The 17,410-nt window shown below is 40.7% G+C and overlaps 1 protein-coding gene across 10 annotated transcripts in view; it reads left to right on the forward strand.

Moving 5' to 3' along the window:
* GTDC1 (glycosyltransferase like domain containing 1) overlaps window positions 1-11,015 on the forward strand; it is a 180,095-nt gene extending 169,080 nt beyond the window's left edge. For 7 of the 10 annotated variants that reach the window (XM_071561806.1, XM_071561805.1, XM_071561808.1 and 4 more), the window contains 3 exons: window positions 1,806-1,876; window positions 2,589-2,680; window positions 9,756-11,015. In XM_071561806.1, coding sequence (XP_071417907.1) covers window positions 1,806-1,876; window positions 2,589-2,680; window positions 9,756-9,839 — 247 coding nt within the window. In that variant the 3' untranslated portion in view covers window positions 9,840-11,015. The other 3 variants (XM_071561811.1, XM_071561812.1, XM_071561813.1) reach the window with 3 other exon arrangements.
* Window positions 11,016-17,410: the final 6,395 nt, after the last annotated feature.

A 17,410-nucleotide genomic window follows, 5' to 3' on the forward strand; every position in this document is an offset into this window, starting at 1 on the left:
ATCAATTGCAAATGAAAGAATTCCAGATTTTTAACTTTCATCCAGCAAAGTACGGAGGCATTAAATTCTGATTTTACTAATTCATGATCCTGGTAGAGGTTTCTCATAAGGGGGAATTTCATACTCAAACGATGACTCAGATCCCATCTTGGCCTGCAGTTTTGTTTTAGGGAGCTGTTCTTTTTTTTTTTCCTCATGCAGACGATATGATTAAAAAGCAAATATTTTAACATAACTTAGTGATCTGAGCTATTACTGAAATGTCCACAGTTTCACTCTTTTTTTTTCCTCCTAGATTAAAGAAAACTTTAAAAATCTATTTGCTTTGACATATGACACAATATTTAAGAACTGAAATCATCAATTAAATCACACATCAGAAACATTTCCCTTTGGTAAAAAATATAGTGCTAGACGATGTACACTTTGAAATTGTTGTTAATGTTTAAAATGCAATCTGAAGTGCATATGTTATTTAAAAAAAAAAAACACAACATAAATTACAAATTTTAAAAGTTTAAGGAAAAAAAAACCAGCAATCATTGCTTAGGAAAAGCCTTTGCAGAGAAACGTGTGTCTTTGGGGTTTGTGGATATGCATATTTTTCTAGCATGAAAGCTGACTATGTTACTCTTTATTTTCTTTTTTTTCCTGTTTAAAATTGAGTAGATCTAAAAGAAACAGAGTTCTTGCAGGGTACCTGTAATAAAGTACCAAACCAAATATGCACATGAAGGTAGCAAAAGCCTTTGGATTGTCACTGAAAATAGAAAAGGTGAACGTTGACAAGATTTCAGATTTTTTATTCTGGGGAGTGAGGGAAACTGAAGTTAAAAATAAAGTCCTCGTATGGTCAACATGTTGGAGGAAATTCAAAGCCTCTCATAAAATAAACATATTTTAAGAAGTGTTTTGAATTTCACTGTGTAATTTCTGGCCAACAGAAATTACAGTTGTATCTTTGGAGAGACGTTATGTCAAATCAATGGTCATTATGCGAAAAAACTAAACTGAAACCTGGCTGCCTTAACCCATTCAGGTATTAAAATGTGAGCACTAAGAGGGACATCTTTGCTTTAAATTCACTACTGGAAAACTTTGCGCCACAGTGGTGCAATTCTAAAATATTTGGGTTTGATGTTACAGGAGATATGTAAATTGTTCCTTGAAAAAAAACCCACGAGCACAAAGCCCCGCGCGCGCTTTGGCAAAGAGGTTTCATCAGTGGTTATTAAAATATACAACAGTTTATGCCCTGAAAAATAAAGGAAATTATCCAAAGCATGTGAATAAGCTAAAATATCCCAGCCTGGAGCACGCTGCAAGTTGTTCCTGGGCTATATTTAGCTGTAACCTTTGGAGTCTGGAAGTCTAAGGAGAGTCTCTGCTGTGCCAGGTGAGGGTGATGTGTGTGTCTGTGGGTGCACCCTGGTGTAGCCAACGTGCCCTTGTTTTCCGGCAGCATTATTAAGCAAAGCCGTCCATACTTCACCATGTTGTTACATGTGTCTGTCTGCTGATTATAAAATGTGTTAAACAGTATTTAAAAAACAAAAAAATGCAGAGCTGCGCTTTGATTTATTCAGCGAACAAAACATATGCTCGCTGTTCTGTTCTATGTAATTCATATGATCAATAAAATTTTCTTTAAAAAGAGCAACTTTGGCATTTAGAAGGATTATGCTGCTGAAGGAAAAAAAAGCTTCCCTCTTGCTGCATGTAGACAACCTCAAGACTCTTGCACAAAAATAAGTTTTTGGCTGATTAACATCTATTTTTGTGTATTTATGGTTTCCAATCCTCAGGATTGAAGCTGTGTATTGTGGCTGTTACCCGCTGTGTCCCAATGCCTTGGTGTACCCAGAGATATTCCCAGGTAGCTCCTTTGTTGCATATTCCTTTTGCTGAAACGTAATAACATGATTCCTGCAAAAATCCAAAGTTTAAGAATAAACTTGAGTGAAAGCAATTGTTTATTTGGCAAGCCAACATGTTAGTGTTAAGGAAAATTTTATGTGTTTTAATACATTAGACAAAGTTTATATTTGCCATCTGTTCTTTTAAGATAACACAAAAGCAAGTTTTGAAATAGCATTCTTCATTGTTAGCATACACAACCCATAATGATAGATTTTTGTTAAAAGGTCAGTGATGCTGCAATGGTTTGCAGATTTTTTTTTTGATACACAGAAGGGAAAAGAAAAAAAAAAAAACGAGGCCTGAAAATCACACCAAATTATTTAAACAATTTAATACTTAATAGTATGCAACTGCAGTACAGGATACACACTAATGTAGTACCAGTTCTTTGAAAAATCTCATCACTAAATGTATCACATATGCATTGTGTTACATTAGAATAATGTATTTTAATCACCCAAAGGAGATGTCTAAACAGCACAACTACACAGTCTTATTTAGCATTAAACATCCTTGTGAGCTGAGGTAACCTTATAAAATCATGCTTAAATAATGTAAAACACGAGGCGGCACAGAGCAATATGCATTTTTAATTAGTAAAGTGACTAATATCGAGTGTGTGCTTTGAGGTTTTTGTTTCATTAAAAATGTATCTGTTTTTCCTGCAGCTGAATATCTGTATTCTACACCTGAACAGCTTTTTAAAAGGCTTCAGAATTTCTGCGAGAGACCAGATATTGTAAGGAAACATCTCTATAAGGTAGTTGCTCGGAATAGTTTTAGATGATATAATGCCATATTGAAGTACAAAGGGAAAAAAAAACCTTAAAAAAACAACATTTAATTAACATACTAATGTTTAAAGGAAACATGCTAGGGAGGGATATTAGTCGTTACACTAACAAGGATTAATTAAACTAGATGCCAGTTGTATTAACCTAGGTCTTATGAAATACGTGCACTTAATGCATGCTACATGCTTTTTTTTAATTTATTGTTTTCTAAAATGACTGTCCTTTACATTTGGACCCAAGAGGCTTATAAAAATGAACCTGGATTAATGCAACTCATTAGTTTAAAAGGAAAATAAAATAAAGATCCTACAATTATACTAATGAGGATAAGCCTACCTTCCTATCCTAATTTAATCTTCGAAAAATGCAGGTGACAGGTATCAGGTAAGATGTCTTTGGCTTTTGGACTGATTTGAATGATCTTCATAATTGTGATTATTTTAATTTTTTGGCTTTATAAGGTGTCTTGCACATAAAAGTTTATTGGAAGCATAATTTATTGGTATTTATCATGTGTTTCTCTTTGCAGTTATTTCTGTAGAGAAAGTCCAGTTTCAGTGGCAGACCCTTCATTCAGGTTTCTGCTCCAGTGTTCAATGCTAGACTGACTTTCATGGATTTAACTGGTATATTTATACTGCTGGGAGTAAAACTTTTTTTTTGTTAAATTTGATTGTAGATGAAGCACTAAATATATTATTCCAGTGAAGAGCTGTTATTACATGATGTTGCTTTTAGGAGAATAACTGCTATTTTCTGCATGCTGATATCTACACTTGCAGCGGTTTATGACTTTTACTGTCCTGGCTTTGCCGTGGGCAGGTTGGATACTCATCACCCCTGCACAACAGAGGTGTTTCAGTTGTAAAAAACCCTGAATTCAGCTCAAACTCCTTAAAGGCTTGGGAGTGCATGGAAACACTCCCCATGTTAACCCATGCAATACAAGTGTGGTTCCTTGAGTGTTCCGTGGCTGTTGCCGTCCAGGCACGCTGTTAATGAGCAAGTCGAGTAATCTCCTCTTTAATTTGGAGTCTCTTGCTGCCAGCAGACCCAACCTCACCCCTCCACCTCCCTCCCTCTGGGGACCAGAGAGTGTTGGGTCTTGCTGTGTCTCTTCTGCCTCTCGACCCCTTCCTGTGTGTAACAGGAGCAGCGAGGGTTCAGCCCGTGCCTTGACTTTTTTTGTGACCTAAAAATAGACATTTACATAATGACACATCAAAGATGATGTTGTTTCTGCAGGAAACAGTTAAACCTCAAGAAAAAAGGAGAGAACCAAAAATGCAATTTAACACCCAATTTCAAGCTCATTATCTTTCATTGTCTATTAACTTGGCAATGGTTCAGAAGGTAGCTCATAATAGTTTAAAATGCTGACTGAACACTTCCAGTGTTCAGCATTACTTCTTGAGTCAATAGTATCGTAGAGTTATACATGGAGGCTTCAAAGGGAAAACAGTCCTTAAATGTTTACCTTGACATTTTCCAATGATTCAAGCTCAGCTAATAGTTGTGTTCACATGGATCTTCACCCTACGTGCGGATCCCCAGCTCCTAAGCAGAGCCAAAGCATGCAAAACATGGAAATATCAGTGGAGAAAATACTGATATAAAAAAGAACGGGTTGAAAATGTACATGCAAGCCCTGTAGGCAAAATGCTAATTTGCTTGAAGTATTTTTCTCTTTTTTTTTTTAAAGAATTCCTTGAGATGATTTGCAGGCAGAAGCTGGAGGTGTTTATCCTACCCCTTGTGCATGGGCTTGTGCAGCCCTGTTCAGCTTTTTCTGAGAGTTAGAACTGAATGTCTGCAACAGGTAGCCATGGAGCTGAGTGGGGGATCATTTTAAAGTGAGTAAAGCAGAGCCTAATCCAGCACCTGTGAGCACCAGAGGAAAGATCCCTGTTGTCTTTAATAGGCTTTAGATCAGCTTGGAGAATACTGTTAGAGTTGTCTTTTTGTACCTACACCCACATATGCCAAGTCCTCTTTCACAGTGGAACCATCCGTAAAACCTCCTAGAAAATGCTGACTTAGAGCTGTGCTGTTAATGTCAGTATAGGTGGAATGATGCTGCTTTTTTAGGAAGCTGAAAAGAGTGAAATCAGTCAGGGTACACAGCACTTGCAGCATATTTTCACCTTTTCTTAAGATCACTATAATATTATCTCTGCTATAGTGGAAAAGAAAAGGGACCCCAGCACAGGAGTGCATACTAACCAGCTCCTTTTCTTTCAGAAATCTTCCTGCCATATTCTTTGCTTGGAGTTTATAAAAGTATCTGTGAAATGTTGGAACTAAAAATGCTTTAAAAACAAATTCTGCTCCATAAATTGGGAAGTAACCGCCATTGAAGTAGCTTGGCTTATCCTTTTACATATTGTTGGGATTTTATTACTAAGGATATCTATAATGATTAGACTGTGGACTAATTAAACAGCCAGTTTATTCCTTCAGTTGTCCTCAGTGCTTCTACTGACAAAATTAGAGGCAGAAAGGAGATAAATGGCACTGGGACAGTCGCCTTAGGGACCAGACACAGGGAGTATGCATGTGAAAATGCACAGACCAAGGCATTACACTGTAATAGCTTAATTCCATTGAGCAGATTCATGCTGGCAGACTTAGAAATGTCCATAATGTAAGCACCTATGGAAACCTTTCCAAATGATGTATTGCTCTCCCTGCGTATTCTCATAGCACCCAGGGCTGGCTCATCTGTGTTTCAACCTGGTTTTCTAGTAGTTATTAGCAGAAGATTGAGATGAGAGGAAAGCAAATCTCATTTGTTATCAATTATTTGTTCTGTTCCAGTTTTATGGAATCAAACTCTAGTTATAGGGGTTTTTGCCTGCCAAAGTAAGCACTGGAATGAAGCAAGTAACAACAGAGCATCGGTCGGGGCACACCACAGAACCTGTCAGTTCTTGCAAGCACCCTCTCCCGTAGATTTAAAGTTAAAAAAATAAAATAAAATGAAATAAAATAGGGCAAAGCATTTGTTTCTGCATTATTTTCTTGAAGTTTACCTTTCAGTTCCCTCACTTGAGTTTCTTAATTTAAAACAGCATGTATAAAGAGTATACAGTGGAAAGGGACAAGAAGAGTTGCCAAAAGCCAGGCATAGAAGGAGCTGACAACTTTAAATAATCTCTCCCAGCCCTCCCAGCTGAATGAGTGCTGGTTGACATGCTGTCAGCTTCAGTTCCTACAGAAAATCCTACTCTCACTCATGCTTGTTTAACAGAGAAAAGAATTTGGCCCACTTTCTGACATTCATCTTCTCATTTCCATCACACTACAGAAGCTCACCTGCCTAGGAAAAGACACATGGCGTGATTTTTTTCTTTCTTACACCACTGTAGAAGGAAGTCTGCTGAATTCAAAGGGATTAAACTGCTGTAAAATCAAATTAAGATCCCAGTTAGACCATAGACATCTGAATTGTTGCCAGTCTCAGGATTTGGCTGTATAGGGCAATTCTAACAAAACTTTCTTTTTTCTTTTTTTTTTCCTCTTTTTTTTTCTGATTTGAGATAAAGCAGTATCTTGTGCATTTCAAGGAAATGTGTAGAAGGGAAAACTCCTCCTAGTCCAGCTTTCATACTTAGGCAAAGCTAAGAAAGCAGCAGGAGGCATTCTCAGCCTAAGGATATGGGGTGCTGGACATGTGAAGATGCAGGGGAACCTCACACCAGATGTTCCATCAGCCCCTCAGTCCTGTTGCAGGGAGTAGTAGCTGTTCATGGCTTTTGTGCAGGCCATGCAAGAGCTGGGGGTAATGCCTCTGCCTTTATGCTTACTCAGTTCCCAGCAAAACTCCATGAGAAATTGGTTTTTCCATAAGCAAGCTGGTCTAATGAGAGGTGTCCCTCTGCATGGCAAGGGGTTGAAGCAAAATGATCTTTAAGGTCCCTTTCAATCCAAACCATTCCATGACTCTATGGTATGTTTACAGATGTTGTTATAAGCATTTCCTTCAATAGGCTGAGGTTTTCTCCACCTTTGGTTGCATTGAGTGTCTTCATGTTCTGGAACTGGTCTCCTGGAAGCAGAAGCTCCTCATCCATCTTTTGTATACTATTCATTATTTTATAAACATATGTCAAGCATTTATAGTATCCCAGTCTTTTCAGTCTCTCCTTGTGAATGTTATTCCATGTTTATATTCTAATCTCTCATGATTCAAGTCGTTTTGATGCTTGAGAGCTGTTTGTGTGCTGGTGTGATCATTGCTTTACAGAGTATTCTGGGCCGTGCCATTGGTTTATGTGATGTGTAGTACTCTGATAATTTTCAACCTGTTCCTTATGGAGCAAATCCTACTGTTTACTTTTTAATGGTGAATGTATATTGAGCAGATGTTTGCTTACAGTGTTCTCCAGATCTTTTGTCCTGAGCTGATAAAGTTAATTCAGAGCTTTACAGGGTATGCAAATAGTACAAGTATTTCCATCCATCCTGCTGGCTTTCTCTTTGTTTTCAGAGGGGAAAGAAAAAAGAAGGAATTCTGTTCAATTTATGCTTTTAGCTGTTAGCATTAGGTGCAGGTCGGAAGGAAGTTAGAAACACAAGTGAGAAACTTGGTTTTTTCTCTTGAGATGCTCAGTTTCCAGTGAATGTAATTTAAAATGGTTTCAGAGGTGGTTTAGATCTGCTTCTCAGAGCCTGTGGTCTTCATCTGCTTCTCAGGGTCTGTGTGGGAAGGTTATAGCAGCCTGGGAACACTGGAGCACAGCGTGGTGGGTGGGTCCATGCTCTCCCATCTCTGTTTCAGTGCTTAGGCATGGGATCCCAAGTAAAATGTATAAAACATAATTGGCTATTTAGAACATTGAATCACAGAGTAGTTAAGGAAAGGGCCTCTGGAGGTCACCTGGCTGGTCTCTGCTCAAAGTGGGGCCGGCTTCAAAGCAGGGTCTGATTTTAGTTTTGGATTAAGTTGCTCAGGGTCACATCCAGGTTAGACTGAAGTCTTGACACTTTTCCTTCCCATATGTTTGGCTGATCTAGGTGAAAACCATCTCTAGCTTAGGAGGTTTGCACAGGTGGGAAGGTCTGCTTGGACTGTGGGACACAATTTAAGCATTTTGGGTCAACCTTAGGTCCTTAAGCAATGTGTGGGTCTGAAAGCAGCTGTGAGATCTGCTAGCTAATGTGGATCCTCACTGTGGAAGAAATGAGCTGCAGGAAGGCTGTTGAAGTTGCCTGATAGCTCATTTTGGGGTCCAGCCATGGATGTATAGAAATAATGTATGTGTAGATATATGTATAGGTGGCCTGTACTTGAACTTCTCCCAGGGCTTGCCTTGCTCTTGGCTATTGGAGATATATATCCAGGAAACTTCAGCTCTTTGAAAATCATGGAATCATACAAACATTTAGGTTGGGAAAGACCCTTAAGATCATTGAGTCCAACCATCAAGCCAACACCACCCCATGTCCCCAAATGTTTGTCTGTAGCTCGGAACAGTTGGCTGCAGTTGTGGAGCAGAACTGAAGCATTTGTTAGGAAAGCAGTTATGGGTGCAACTTTCAGCAGAAATACCAGGACTTGGAACATTTTATTCTGACAGTATTAGATAGCTTCCAGGGTAGTTTTAGAAAGTAAATGAAAACTGGCAGATGAGCCACAGCCACTTCAAAACAGTAGATGGAGAAGTGGGTCAGAGGAAATAGGGCTGACTTTAGAAGAAAAGTTGCAAAAAGAATGAAAACTTTTTTTTCCCATGAAGTTTATTCAAATTACCTTGACAAAGGAAGACTTAAACTATTCTCCTACTGTTGCAGTTGGTCAATGTGTTCTGAACCATCCTATGCAAGGTACACACCAGTCTGTCCTGCGTAGATCCACATGCAAAATTTGAGGGTTTTTGTTTCAAGACAGCAGGAATGAAATGAGTTTTAAAAAGCCATTATAAGAAACTGCAGAACAGATCATTTTGGTCAGGGAAATACTGTTACTCTGCTGAGGAGCATTATACAGCTCTGCCTTGGCCCTTGCAGTGTACCCAATTCATGTAAAATGACAGCATCTTTTGATTGTCGTTTCCAAAGGTGCTTGGAGTTTAACAGTTGAGCTCCAAAAATTGCTAAAAACTGTTTTCCACCTTGTTTCTTCTCCCTTACTCACTAGCAGGGGGAAGGAGCTGGATCACAGAGTAAATCTGACCCAATACAAACTGGCTCTGTAAATCACTGCTACCTTGCCTGCAAAATCTCAGCTTTTGTGTTGATAATAGTCTCTAAAACTTAATTTTCCTAAAGTGAGTTTTTAAAATGTGCATAAAATGTGTGCCAAATCACTACTGTCTGAACTCCAACTGTCCTGAAATTGTAAGTCTGAATGGGTGAATGCTTCTTATTAAATTCTAAGAGTTAACTCTGGAGTCTAATGATGGCAGAGTAAACACTAAATGTTTCAGTTCTGATCTTAAGACACCAGAAACAAGTAGGTTGATTATTTTATGAAAGATATTCTATTGCTACTGACATTATGCTGCCTGTTCTTTATGAGGAGATCTTGCTTTACGTGAAAACTTCGCTTCTCTTGAACTCTGCATATTTGGGAACTGTTGATGGAATTCCTTGAAAAAAAAATGAATGTCCAGACCTTTGCAGAGTTATCACTCCCCTAAAAGGGGAGGTTACTGTCAAATAAAGCCCAGACTGATGATGAACAAGCAGGAGAACTAGGTCCTCACTCCTGCAGGCTCATGGTTCTCCTGTGTCTGAGGGTGAGAACAGCGGATTGGTCCTTGATGTTCCATCTGTGGAGTGTCTACTGAGACCACCAGTAAAGCAAAGGGGTATTTGATGGTGCTTACCAGGAGCAAATTACCTGGACCTGATGACCACCTTACCTGTCATTAAGAAAAACCCCACTGAAGGCACCTCATTTTTAGATAATGCCATGTAAGTGTTCTCTGACCAACAGGCTTCCATTTCTCCTGAAATGCTTCATATGGGAGAAACATCCCTTTTGTGTCCCAGCTTCTAACACAGCTCCGTGTGCTTTTCTCTTGTGCTTCCTCACAGGGCGAGACGGCCGGGTTTTCTTGGGCAGCGCTCGGCAGTAAATTCAGGTCTCTGCTCGCAGCAGAACCGAGGGAAGATTTGTGACAGATGGGGCTAAGTCACAAACTTGCAGCCTCAGGCAGAATTGTGGAAGTTTCCAGAGTGTGCCCATATTTACCTGATCAGAGAGAAAAGAAAATCTGCAGAGGAAGCCGAGCCTGGCTGCTTGTCATAGCTGACACAGAGCCATCTGCCACAAACCTGTGGCGGCTTCAGATCTCCAATCCCTGCCACCACCCCAGCTCAAATTAAATACAGATTCTTAGAGACGTTATGATGGTTACACATGTCCTCGGCATCACATGCAGGAGACTGTTCAAAAAAAATATGTGGCCTGTTGTGTAACCGCACTCATGTATCCCATATGTGGTGCCACATTGAATTTCCGGTTGAATCTGTTTTTATCCTTTGTACTGGATGACATGGTGCCTGAATTCTTTCTTTTCGCCGACACGATGGCAGCCAAGCTGCAGCTTCAAACGCTCACACTTGGCTGAGTTTCTACCTAGGTTGCCAGGTTATCATTGGAGCCTTATTGTGTCCTCAAAGGGCCACAGGGCCTGAAAGGAGGATCCGAATGCTGCTGGACTAATTGGGCAGCCATCTCCGGGTTATTGGGAGGCAAAGGGCTGCTTGAGCACTTTTCTCTCTCTCTCTCTTTTTTTTTTATTGCAAATTAATGACTCTCTGGCACAGGGGTTTTTAAGTGAAGGTATTAATAAGGGGTCTGGCAGGTAATCCCATGATTCGTGGAGTTACATTTGCATTTAATTAATCTTAAAGAAAGCTGAAAGATAAACAGCTGTAATTCAAACTAGCATGGGAAATATGCTACATGGTGCCATCTATCCGATAAAATGAAAGCCGAGACACTTGTTTTATTTCTCTCAAGGATGGAGAACAAACAGATAACAATCAAAATACTTCCAATAAAAACCAGTAGTTTAAATGTAATGGCAGTTCATCAAGAATCTTTGCATCCAGTTGCAAATACAGTCTTTTAAAGATAAATCACTTATGATTCCAGCAGTCAAGCCGCTATATTTGTTGATGTAAAATGTTTTGAAGATGTAGATTGTACAATAAATTTTTAATAAAGTGCCCACTGCAATTTTTAATTAGCATATCTCATTCATGTATGAGAGTGTACATCTATCTGTATGTTTATCAACATGCATATCCTTGTGTCAGAGTCAATGAATGCAATTGTGTCTTTATCTGATGAAGTAGAATCTGGTTTGCAAGTGATAATAAAACCTTATGGCAATTCCAAGATTTTCAACTCTGCTCTGACAAGAAGCAAGAAGAGGACTTTGTGTAAGGTGTTAAGATGTGAAGCCTGGTAAGACTTCTCTTTGTGGACAGATACAGTCTCAATTTCCCTGGGATCAGACAGGGTAGCTCCTCTCCCTGTCATGGCAGGTTAAGGACACAGGTTCATCCACACACATGCCTTTGTCCCTTCTGACGCCATTAAGATGCTAAAATGTCATTTTTCAGGTGCAGGAGAAAGCATGTGGTACCCTTCCTTAAAATTGCTCCATTAAGAGATCAAAAAATAACCCATGGAGGCCCAGTGGTAAATGATGGGTGTCTTTGTAGCACTGCAGAGTTGTAATTTTGTAGTAATCATCATTCTTGTATGTGGATTTCTTCTTCCTACTGAGCCAAAGCCCAACTTGGCTCTATTTGTTGCACGTGGTTGAGTAGACACAGTCTTCTCAAGAGAGTGTGTGTAGATCTGGTAGTCATTCTTGGAAGAGCCAAGGAACAGGACTGCCATGCACTTCTTACCAGAGTGTATCATAAATGTTCACCAATGTTATCACACCTTGCACCAGCAAGAACAAGTTGGAGTATTTTTGGTCTTTACTGCTGGGGAAACTGAGGCATGATACAGTTAAAGCACATTGTTTCAAGTGTCACAGTGAGTCACTCTCCAAACCAATAAAAGGGAAAGAGGAGATGCTGTAATGCTGCACTAGGGCTTGTGGTGAGCAGACTCAGTACATCAAAGCTGTGTGGTTTCCAGTGTAAAACTCCTGCTGTCCTCAGGGCACACCCTTATCAGCCCCAGGCCAAAAGAGGTCTTGCCCAACCCCTTGGTGAGCTGGTGCTCTGCCTTGCTTTATTACCGATCAGTGATACTTCAACCATGCCCAGTTTCATCTTGGTGGAAAATTTCCCTTCCAAATTACAAATGCCTGCAAATAATATTTTTTAATAGAAACACTGTGATGACTCTAATTGCAGGGTAATAAATAGCAATCTGCCTTTATCTTCTGATATTTCTTTACATTGTTAGTGAAGATGCACAGCTGCTCTAGAGCACGGATGAAAATTTCCCATTGCTGGATGTATTCAAGTCCAGGCTGGATGGGTCTTTGAGCAACTTAGTCTAGTGGAAAGTGTCCTTACCCATGGCAGGGGGTTGGAACTAGATAAGCTTTAAGGTCCTTCCCAACCCCAACCGTTCTGTGATTCAATGATTCATGTCCTTACAGTATCTCCTAGAACCTGCAGGTTGGCCTTGTGTTGGGGGCTACCCTGGTCTGTGTCAAGGTCCTCAGCCAAGAGAGAGATGTGGGGCTTCCAGGTAGCCAGAGGTGATTCTTCCCCCAGACAGTGTCCCCCAGGAACCTGCTGCAGTCTGAAACAACCTTTAGAGTTTTTCCTTGCAGTTTCAGCAGAGGAAATGACACTCACCCTGCGCTGCTTCATTCAAACCCTTCACTTCAAAAGGTCAGAGAGACAAATTGGGATCTTGGTCCCATTGTTCCTACACACATCAGTAAGCGGTGAATGCAGAGACCTATTCTTATGAGTAAAATTACAGAATTAGACCTTGACTTACTTTCATATTTATCGATGGTTTACCTGCATTGACACAGCAACGTGGAATGCTTTGATACAAGTTTCAGTGCAGAGTCAAAGCCAGGTTTTCCTGACTAGTGCCAGCCTCACCAGGCAGCACCCCAACCAGACAGCTCCTCCTGCATCAGTGACAGGCCAGGCACCTAAGCCTGCAATCCCTTTGTCTTGGCATTTGAGATCACAGGAAACACAGGTCTATTCCACATGAGAATTGTCTTTTCCTGGATAATGGAGAAGAAAATCCTAAAACAACTAGGGAATTCTGTAGCAAACTGTTTCCAGCATTCCTACCCAACTCTGGTGCTGCAGGCACAGCAAGGAGCCGTGGCACAGACCGGCTTCCATCCGTGTTTGCAGCAACAAGACCTCTGGCTCAGCTCAAAGCTGTTCTGAATTAGGAGGTTAGATTTTTCTAATTGCATTTTTAAAGAGCGAGCCAGCAGTTCATTAGAAATCATGGAGCAAATTCTGCTTCTCTATTACACCAATATAAATCTTGAATGAATTTATATCAGGATAACTGGGAGGGTAGAATGTACCTCCCATCTTGTTCCTCAGATTATTAAAAGTTAAAGGGCCTTGAAAATTAAATTCACCTTTCCCTGTTCAAGCTGTTTACTCTGGTTTTTATTCCAGAAAGGACAGTTGAAAATAATTAACCAACCTCCTTTCTGCTCATAGGCACTTTTAAGTTGGGTTCTCATGTACTAGCCCAAGACTAGTTTGTGTGGAAAAGACCAGAGGGCATTTTCTTTCAAACAAATTGTTTTCATGGGAATAATTTCCTAGAGAATTATATTAAAACCTTTCCATGAATCCTTTTTTTTGGGGGGGAGGGGGGGATAGAAAAAAAAATGTTTTCCTCTTACATATCTTTGATTTGAGGGACTTGGCAATTTATTTGTGGATATAAATGAGCACCTTAATGAAAGTCCTTGAGGATTTTGCCTTCTAACAGGCTAACCTTATTTAACTGAGATCCTTCTTAGCGAGGCTTCATCTTGCAGGAAAATTTTGCCTCTGAGTTACCAACCCTTGCAAATCAGGTTTTATAATAGAAACACTGATAGAACTTTAATTATAGGGTAATAAATAGCATCGCTGCCTTATCTTCTGATATTTCTTTAGATTCCTAGCAAAGATACACAGCTGTTGCTTGAAACTGATAATCAAGTGCTGTAGGGGTTGGGAGTTATCCCCCCCGCTCCCCGTGGAAGCAGCAGCGGGCGCGGAGCGGGAGGAGGCGGCGGGACGCGGCGGCGGGACCGGGGGAGCGGCGGCGGCTGCGGGGGAGGCCGGGAGGGGACACGGCGGGGATGGGAATGGTGGGGGAATTGGGACCTTGGCACCGAATATCCCACCCAGGGAGAAGGTTTTCCCATCCTGATGAACGGCCGAGAGGCTGGAGGTGTCGGTAGAGCAGGTTAAACGAGGCCAGTGGCAGCTATAATAATGAAAAATTTAAAGAATAAAAATATAACAATAATAGCGCGATGGGCGTGAGCCGGGAGCGATCGCTGCGGAGCGCCCCGCTCATCCCGGCGAGCGCTGCGGGCGGAGCGGAGCGCAGCTTTCCCGGGAAGGAGGGGACGGACACGCAGCCCTCCAGGTTTTTATCATCGACATTATCGATAATAAAAGTACTCTTTTGCAAATAAGGCTCTTTTATAGCATTTCTATTCACAGACGGCAAAGAGAAAGAGCCTCCCCCCCGCCCCCGCAGTGGCTTTTCCGCGGGTGCGGAGCAGATGCTCGGGTGCGCAGCTTTCCCCCAGCTCTGCGCGCCTCCGGATGCTCGGTCCATCTCTCCTACGGTTCCTCCAATAAAAACCCAAACCCAAAAAACACCAAACGAACAAACAAACAAAAAAAAAACTACCCCCGAACCCTGCAAGAAATCCCGGGCAAGGAGCGCGGCGTTGGCGCTGGGGAGGGACGGGAGGGATGCGTGCGAGGGGCTTAACCCTTGGAGCTTTGAAGGGAAAACAAGGAAATACGTCGGAAAGGCATGTCTGTAAACAATGATAATTAGCCTTTTCAAAAATCATAACACTGATTAAAAACTCGGATTCATTATTTATTCATCACAGAACCTCTTTGCAGACCTGGGAATAGTGATTAAAACCTAAGTGCTTCTCAATTTTGCACAGCTCTAGAGGAGCCTAAAAACGGGTTAAAATGGAAAGGAAAGAGGAAACCAAGCAAACAGAATTCTTCTTTTAAGAACCAATACTTTCTTCTTCCCTTCCTGGCAGGAATACTCTTATTCCCCCAAATTTTGGTATTATGAAAATGTTTCTCATACTAAGTACAAGTGTTAGACTGAATCCAGTTGGTACTAAAATTGCAAACACACTTTCACTCCTAGAAAAGCCAACAGAAAGGAACTTCTTTTAACTCCATAATAGCAGGTTACGGAGTAAATGAACAACTGATGGTCAACTGGCCAATTATGGTATAAATATCCGTTGTTTACAGCGAGGTGTTAAATGAGCCTTTCGAGCACAAAGGATCAGACTGTCTAAGCTACAATTTGTGCTTCATCCCATTATGTCTCCCCGAAAAAGGCCCGTGCCGTTGTAGGTAATGTGCGCACAGAACATATTTCTCTCTGTTGATTTTAGTTTGCTTTAATTCAATACACACTCTTGTTTACTTTTTAAAATTTAAATAAATGTCAGCATTGTATAATTTCTATGTTAACAAAGCAGTGAGCAAAATCCCTTGTATGTTTATAAAATATTATTGTTTAATTCACATAGTTTAGGAATTCCAAATGTTGAGAATAGGAAGGAGGCCAAATACCATCTGTTTATAACTATGATGCATCATCATATGTGTACTTTAAAAAAGAAGAAGGAAAAAAAAGCTTGGTCAATCATGCCACTGTTCTATCTGTGAGGAATATGGTGAGGATTTAAAATTGCTCTGTGCAGTTCTTAGGAAATTTTAGAGTGGTTTAATTCTGAGCAGGGATGTTACAGGAGTTGCTCGTGTCTGCGTTCCTGTCAGAGGAGCTGCAGGAAATACTCACGTGCCCCAACCACTGCAGGCACAAATTCAATCACTTTCTCCCAGCCTCAATATTCCCCACTTTCAGAGACTGAGAAACAAAACCTGAAAGATTTATTTAAAATCCTTATAGATTTGGGGGGAAGGGGAGAGAGAGGGGGGCATTTAGGGCTTCATTTTTAAGTGCTTCATACACTCATGTTCCTGGATTTTTAAGGACAGAAGGAAAGCATGAGGATTTTGTAGCCTGTCTTGCAAAACACAGGCTATAGACTGTCATTCAGCTGATTCTGCAAATAGCTAAAAAAAAAAAACAACCCTCTGTCAAATGTTAGTAGTTTTAGGTCCAAGTTAAAATAGGTCCTTGTTAAAAATAATGCATTCCATACTCGAGAATGGTACGTAACGTGCATTTTAAAGAGAAGGTAGTTTGCAGGCTTAAAAACAAAGAGAGTATCTCCAAGTTAAGTAGATAAGAAGATTTTTTTTCCAAACCCAAGTTAATTAGCTAGTACGTCAAGCCTCATAGATGTCTTCCTACCTTTCAAGGGCTGAAGAATCCCCAGTAAATGTACTTAAACTTCCTAGCGAGGGCCACTGAGATGAATGCAGAGATTAGGGCGAGTATTACCCTGCCTTCTCAGTGCATCCCAGCTGCAGTTCATCCTACTATTGATAATGATGCTTGGAGTTACTGAGGTGGTTTCTGAAACTCACATATGGGGTCCTTTCCCCAAGGATGAGGAATAATAGCGGCACTCAGGTGGTACGGGGAGGGTAAGAGCAGATTTGCAGTTATCTTTGCCTGGTGTGTGGTGACTTTTCGGTTGTGCCGATTTAATAAAGCAAGAGGTACATTCAGGACACGGGTTGTAATTCTCTGATACAGTTTTTGGTTTGTGTTAACAAATAGGTGGGGGCAGGAAAGCACAGGTGAAAGGAAAAAAAGTCTGGGCTTGCTGGACCCCGTCCCTGGCAGAATGCTGGCGCAGTATGAAATGTTTTGTGGCCAAACTCTAAGCAATTTCTGTAATACCATAATTTAGCGTACTCTGCACTGCACTGAAGTGCCTGGGACTTTGTTTTTTGAACTTCTTCCTTTCTACTGTTACATTTAACTTGCAGCATGTTGAATTACTTAGCTACACCCAGATAGAAAGTTGCCGTTTCTTTAGCTCTACACACTGCACTGGGTTGTGACTGCTAAAAACTGCCCTTCAGAGTGGGGGAGCCCTTTCCAGCCTTTTTCTGTATGTTTTCTAGTCTTTAAGGTAACCTTCTGAGGCAGTTTATTGTCTTGAAAGACTAATATTTTTAATTACAAATTGGAAATGCCTTACTCACCTTTCTTAAGTAATCTTTACTGAGCTGGCTCCATCAACAGGGATAATTCACTACCATGTAAGTTTAATCTGCTCACACGGACATTACAGGAGTGAAAAAACATGAGAAAAGGCACCTTCTGTCACTGCAATTTGCAAAAAAATTCATAAATGTAAAGTGTATACAATCCCAGCTTGAAAAAAAAACCACCTGGTGCCAGCTTCAGACAGTCAGGCATGCATTCCTGCATATTACTTCCTATTTTCCATGGCTATGTGATCCTGAGTCTCCCAAGCTGAGACTGCAATCAAGGGGGCAGATTGTCCAATTATGATGTGCATACCTGTCCAGGAGGAATTATATGGAACCCTCATGCTCATTTATCACTTCGTTTTTACACGCTGGAG

This window comes from Pithys albifrons, chromosome 8 (genome assembly GCF_047495875.1).
Source record: "Pithys albifrons albifrons isolate INPA30051 chromosome 8, PitAlb_v1, whole genome shotgun sequence".
Taxonomy (NCBI): domain Eukaryota; kingdom Metazoa; phylum Chordata; class Aves; order Passeriformes; family Thamnophilidae; genus Pithys; species Pithys albifrons.